Source organism: Centruroides vittatus, unplaced genomic scaffold (assembly GCF_030686945.1).
Source record: "Centruroides vittatus isolate TY-2023 unplaced genomic scaffold, ASM3068694v2 contig_299, whole genome shotgun sequence".
NCBI classification, from domain to species: Eukaryota; Metazoa; Arthropoda; class Arachnida; order Scorpiones; family Buthidae; genus Centruroides; species Centruroides vittatus.
This window is the reverse complement of record NW_027121909.1, coordinates 2,137,136-2,144,223: the sequence shown is the minus strand read 5'-3', so window position 1 is coordinate 2,144,223 and position 7,088 is coordinate 2,137,136. Positions and strand designations below refer to the sequence as shown.

The window sequence follows — 7,088 nt, the reverse complement described above, 5'->3', positions numbered from 1 at the left end:
AATAAGCTTATGTTATGTAGCATATATTTATATAGCCTATATACTTTTAAGTCTACTGAGACAAACTTTTCTATCAGAGTAAATTCTTATAAATACAGTATAGATTAAAAAATAGTAATAATTTTAAAAATTTCTTATCTACTTTTTATGAATAAATTATATATATAGTTAGGATGAATATTTACTTATAAATAAATAAATATTTCTATAAATTATACAAAGAATAAAAAATATATTTCTAATATAAGTAATTTCTTTTTTATTTGTCATTTACAGAATACTTTTATAAATAATTTTTTATATTTTTTAAAGTCTTTTTTAAGCATATCTGTTAATATTATTCAAATATATTTAAATACTCTTAAAAAAGATTATAAAATTATTTATGAAAAAATTGTTTTAAGAATTCTGATTAAAAATATTATGTAAATGAAAAATAAAAAATTTATTTAGATTAGAAATATTTTTTAATATTTTATTCTTTGTATCATTTATAGAATAGGCTGGATATTAATTTATAAATATATTATAAATAAATCTATATATTTATGTCAAAAAAACAGTTTCCTTTAAAATATTTGAGAAGTAAATGGAGTGTACTCGAAATAATCAGTTGGAAGTTTGATTTATTACAGAGTTCTTGATGAGAAACGAGTTCTTCTCGTACTCTGCAATGAAAATTTTATTTTTAGAATGTAATTGCACAATCAAGAGTAGAAAAGTTGAAACTACTTCTTTATAAATCTCGAGTAATATTTCCTAAATTACACGATTAAAAAACATTGGCACTTAAACTTAAAAAAATGGCATTTACACTACTAGAAATACATCTTATTTTTTCACAAATTATTAATCTTCTCTTAGTTAATCGTTTTTTCCAGTGATAACATTGAAAGCAGAATTATGTAATGAATCTTAATGATCGTGTCTACAATTATATTAAATATAGTGACTGTTGAGAATATACAAAATAGATATTTATTATGTTTTATTAATTCATGTACTTTTATTAAACTGACCTTAAATATTTAATTCGTGTATTTATTATTAATTTCCATTTAGGAAAAGTCTTACAAAATATTGATAATGAAAAATTACATATAAATAATTTATTAAAATAATTTTCTTAAAGATTATTTATGCATAATCGTTCACAAATGTACTCGTATTTACATATTTTATAATAAATCCACCAAAACCTTAGGAATGGGTTGAAGAAGTTTTTTTTCCTGAGATATATTGTCCCGTTAAGACTGTTTATACATAAGGACTTAATATGATTGAGTACTGAAAATATAGCTCAATTTTCCTACTTTCGTTCTTAAAATCAATAGATTTATGTTAAACCATTTTCCGTTTATTAAGTTGTTTACCAGCACACATAACATAGACCTTTACAATAGCTATATAGCTTATACAAAGACATATATTATTCTAATTTCCAAAAATAAACATATTTATCCATTCCATAGATAAGAGTCCAGGTATAATTCTCGTCGGATTAGAATCTGGAGGTGGCGAGAAACCTGAAATAATCCGGTGAACATCGTGGAAAGAGAACTGCTTGCAAATGGTGATATCGTGGCTGCATTATGCTTAATGGCTGCACTGAGCTCCACGCATTTAGAGGTAACATTACTGTAAGAAGCTACGGAGACGAGGTTTTGGAATCCCATGTGAGGTGAATGCAGATTTTATTTTTATGGATGATAATCCCCGTGCACATAGGGCAGCACTCCCGATAGCTTATTTGACAGAGAAGATATTTGTCTCATGGAATGGCCATTTCCGGACCTAAATCTCAGGATGAACATGTATGGAATGCTCTAAGGAGACGATTTGCATCCCGTCAGACTCCATTAAAAGCACTCCAAGATCTTCAAAATAATCTTGTTCAAGAATGAACTTTGCTCCCGACAGAGATGATAACGTTATAACAAGAATGGACAATTGATGTGCCGAATGTGTGCGTGTGTGCAGGAAGCAACAATACGCCATATTAATCATTTACTGTAAAAAAAAAAAAAAAAAAAAGGATTTACGATTGTGCTTAGTACTTATGTTCTGCTTGATCAGTAGTTCCTGAAATATAAGCCAAATTAATGGTTATGCTTGCTTTTTAGTATGGAATGTATGGAAATTAGTACTGTATACAAATGTAACCATTTTGCTTTAAATTCTTGAGGATTTTTTAATACTAGACTGTATAGATTAATTCCTTGTATAGCAATAAAGTTTGTTTACAAATAGAAATTTATCGTTATTCATTTTGTATTATCAAATTAATATTTTACGGATTGTCTCTTCGAATCGTTATTTATTAGAAAGAATTTGGAATGAAGACGTTTTTCGAATTATAATGCATATCATTCTAGAATAAAAATATAAGTCCGATGTTCATGTTTTAGATATTCTTTCCATTGAATATTGCATGCAGTTGCAACATGCATTTAATTAAGTTGCAATCCTATTATTAACGTTAAAAAACCGGTTATAAGGAAGAACATTTTCTTAGATACAGGATATTAGATTCTTTCATTTTCTTTGTAGTTATTTGGAAAAAGAATAGACACGTATCTTAATTACAGATTATTTTTTACGAATTATGTTTAAATTATAGAAAACAATATTAATTGCTGTTATAATTAAATGGAATTATTTTATTGTTCAAAAATTCTCATTCAAATCTTTTTAAAAAATTAAATTATTTTAATATAATAAGAAAAACTCTAAGCAACAGATAAACCAACTAAGAAATATTAAGACAAGTTAAGAAACATATAAAGATAAAATGATGGGCAGATGCCAAATAATTAAACAATAGTAACGTTAGGAAAAGCTAAATTAATAAAATGTATATATACTAAACAAACAAAATAAAATAATATTTAATAAACAAATTAAGAATTTTATATTTAAAATAGGCATAAATAGAGTTGTAAAATATTTTTGCATTTTTTCCAGTTTTTCTTGATTTTATTTAGATATGTTTTTTCGAATGAATGCGTCATAAATTATATTTTACATATTTCAACGCGTAAGAATAATTATACGATACAATTAATATACTGTAATATTAAGAAAAACGGATAAAAAGAATGATTTACTTTCATTTTACACAACTTACTGCCTCCTATTTGATTGCATATTGACGATAAGAAAGATTAAAGCGTATAAAATCAGGAGATAGAATTATTTATGGCTCGTAGAGATAAAACAACGTTGAGTTACGACAGAAAATCCGCATTACTAAGCCATAATTAATATAAATAAGTTATAAAACATCTTACCTTAAAAACTGATAATTTGGTTAAAATTATTAAAATAAAGTTATTTTTTAAAAAATGTGATTAAAACTTTAAAAAATTGAATATTTTTAAAATCAAATTTTATAACACAAAATTTTAAAAAAATATTTTATTATTTTAATTAATAAAAATATTAATCGAATCGAAATAAATTACCACAAATTACTTTATCGTAGTTTGAATATTTGCTCGTAAAGTTATTTTAAAACATTAATATTTTAATTAATAAATTCGGCGATTGCGTCACTAGTGTCGAAAATAACAAGTTTCGGGCTGTCACGTGATGTACTGCGTCATCGGAAGCGCAGTTGCACCGTCCTCTTCCGGTGCATGCTCAGTGTTGTGTATACCGAAGAGCCGGAGAAGTCGAACGTAAGAAAGTTAAAGGTTATCAAGCCTTATCTTTAGATACTCTTTCTAGTTTATAAATCCTTTAATATAAAATATACGCCGGCCGATAATAAATAATAGTGTCGGCGTCGACGATTTCGAATAGAATTTAAACACCGTCTAAACCACCTTTAACGTTATAAAAGGGGGCGTAGCGAAGATTATTAAAACGTCACGAAAAGGTGATTGGTCGGCGGTTGCTATGGAAGTTTCCATTCATCGCTATATCCATAAGAAGATTTAGGCACAAGAGAGAAGCTGGTCATACGTATCCTGTCGTTGATTCTCTCGAAAATGAGCGAAGAAGCTTCAATAACCCACAATATTAAACTTACAACATGGGATATCGTGGTGGTCGTTGTATATTTTCTATTGGTATTAGCCACTGGATTTTACGTGAGTATAATTTCTTTATTATAGAACCTGTTTGGTAAGATTATGAAATATCTTGCATTATAAATATAATTTTGTGTCATTTTTGCCAATAAAACTTTTATGTTGCTTTCATTTATTAATAAAAAAATTTCTTTTCTATTTCAGAAAACAATTCTAGTTTTTTTAATCATTACTTTTATTCTATATTTGATTTTTTTAACTTAACATTTTGTCTAATTTAAAAAAAATATCCTTATAATTTCTATCTATTAATTACAGAAAGCGCGGATTGACTTAAATGTTATTGTCATGATAGATGTATCGAACTTTCGATCGTTTTAACTCCTTGAACTTCGAACCGATCGAATAACATTATTGAAATATAAAAATAATGATGCGAAATTATATCTTTTTAAGGAGAGTTTAGTTAATTCTTATTTGAAACGATCTTATTCTTATGAGAAGGTCGTAACGCAAGATGGAACAGTTGTGAATGGATTAAACATTGATTAAACGTGGAAATTTTTAGTCTTTTATATATTTTTACTTCGTGTGCATAATAATAATAAAAATTCCTACTGTAAAATATTACATCCTCGAAAATGTGATCTGTCTATTGATAAATGTTTTGAATATTTTATGTAACCGGATTTTAAAAAATCTCGAATATACGGTATTAAATGTATATTAGCCAAGAGATATTTGTCGTATAGTTTTCATAGAGGGATGCACTAATTCGCATATTTTAAGATTTTTCTAGAGTATTCTCTAAACTTGGCATCCATTCCAACTGTTCTGTCTTAACGTACTCGACACGATGACACATTTGTCCTTATCACCATAGTAACATGGTGCAGTATCGGATGTAATGTATCACGAATCGAGTTTTTTCTGCAATTGTCAAAAATCTTGTTCTACACGGATACTGTTTTATTACCGTCTCGATTATTTAGCCGAGAAAACCTGCTTTTCCTCAATGGAGAATTATCATGCAGTGAAGTAACATTGTCAATAAGTCGGAGTTGAATTTTTAATTCTTAAAAATAATAAAGAAATAAAATTAAAAAAAAAAAAACTGTTTATTTTTACTTTAAAGATAAATAATAGATTTAGAATTTATCGTATTTTTACTGTTTATTGTAATCGTGAACTTGAATAAATTGTAAATATTCTTTTGTTACGTGTTAATAATTAAAAACAATTGTTTTTAATTGATAATGGAATCTGATAAAACAGTTCCTGTTTTTAGCTCCAAACAGATAAATTTTAAATCATATTTATCAAAATATTGTATAAAATGTTTAATAATATATATTAAAGTTTGTCATATTTTTTCTTTTCATTTCTGTGATCATTTTAATTATGAAATTAATTTTCTTTATTCGTCATTAGTCTATGTGCAGAGCTAACCGGGCTACAGTCAGTGGCTACTTCTTAGCTGGAAGATTTATGTTTTGGCTTCCGGTAAGATTTTATATATTATTATTAATTTAAGCTGTTCGAATTTTTTTTTTTAAGATTTAATAAAATCGGTGTATAAATTATATTGTATGAAATTATTTTAAAATTTTTTGTGAGATTATATATTATAATTATTTCATGCGGCAATACGAATTTGTTGTGGATTTTGTGCATATACTTTATTTTTTTTTTGTCACATATCCATAAATGTTTTGAAGACACGTTGTGCAACTTTAAAATATCTGATGTTTTGTATTAAAATGGTGAAATACGTAGTGTAAATAATCCACGAATCGTATTTTCTTAAATCGATGATATTCGATAAGTATTCGCCTGCGCCGATGCGCTGTTAATTCAAGCAATTGTATAATAAGAAACTTTTATTTTTTAAAATTACTTGGAAGTTTGTTCAAATAAATTTCTCGTATTATTATTGTAAATCACTTCAAATTTGATCAGTAGTAATTCGCACAATATTTTATTTAGATTTTGAGCAATATTAAAATTTATTTTTTGTACCTTGTAAAAATTTCGTAAGAATATTTTATATATATTTTACAAAACACGTAAATTGTAGAAAAGTGAAAAGATGTCGTGTTATGTCTTTAAACGTCTATCATTTTGCTGCAGAATTGAGAAAAATCACGACGATGTTTTTAAGAAATTTCAAACTAAAATTTAAATCGATAAAATTTGAGTGATTTTTAGTTTTGTGACATTTGTAACACAAAGAAAGATATACATATAAATAAAAAACTTAACTTACGCATCATTTCACATTATTACATACTATGTAATAATTTTCATTATTTATTTCCAATATTTTTATTTTCAGGTTGGAGCTTCGCTATTTGCTAGTAATATTGGAAGTGAACATTTTATTGGTTTAGCTGGTTCCGGGGCAGCTGCTGGAATTGGAGTTGGGGCGTTTGAAGTAAATGTAAGTTTTCCCCTTCATTTTAATGAATGGTTTTCCAAATAAATGTATAATTTTCGAAAATTAAAATTATATATATATTTTATTATTTCAGGCCTTAATTATACTGCAATTGGCAGGATGGATATTTTTACCCGTTTTCATTGCGAGTAGGGTATGTTTTTTTTTAATCTTTTTTGTTATAAACATAATGAAAGACGTGTATATGAATAGTAAAGTTGTATTATAAGTTTCAAAAATGATTACATAATTATTATAATTTATGAACTTTTGGATACCTGTTACACTTTATAAATGTATACACTGTTTTTAAATATTCAAATTCAGTTTCATTTTTGAAATATTCCATTTTTTAAACTTTAATTGCTAACTAAAAATCTCATTCTTCAGTTTGTTTGCTTTACGATAATTTATTTTATAAAAACGATAGATTAGATTACATTATACGTTTCTTTTGAAGTCCCTAACGAAATAGATGAAAACAAGATCGTAAAATTCGGTGGATACTGTAAAATAAATAAATAAATAAATAAATAAATATGCATTTACCTGTGCTTATTTCTAATATATTTTTTTCAGTCGTATTTTATAGACATTGCATTTCGAATCATTAATCA

At 26.1% G+C, this 7,088-nt stretch overlaps 1 protein-coding gene across 1 annotated transcript in view; it reads left to right on the top strand.

Annotated features, from left to right (window-relative positions):
- The first annotated feature begins 3,634 nt into the window (after positions 1–3,634).
- Positions 3,635–7,088, top strand: part of LOC136972635 (sodium/mannose cotransporter SLC5A10-like) — a 77,557-nt gene continuing 74,103 nt past the window's right edge. The window contains exons 1-4 of the mRNA XM_067267233.1: positions 3,635–4,094; positions 5,466–5,537; positions 6,370–6,474; positions 6,566–6,625. Coding sequence (XP_067123334.1) covers positions 3,993–4,094; positions 5,466–5,537; positions 6,370–6,474; positions 6,566–6,625 — 339 coding nt within the window. The 5' untranslated portion in view covers positions 3,635–3,992. The remainder of the gene's footprint in view (positions 4,095–5,465; positions 5,538–6,369; positions 6,475–6,565; positions 6,626–7,088) is intronic.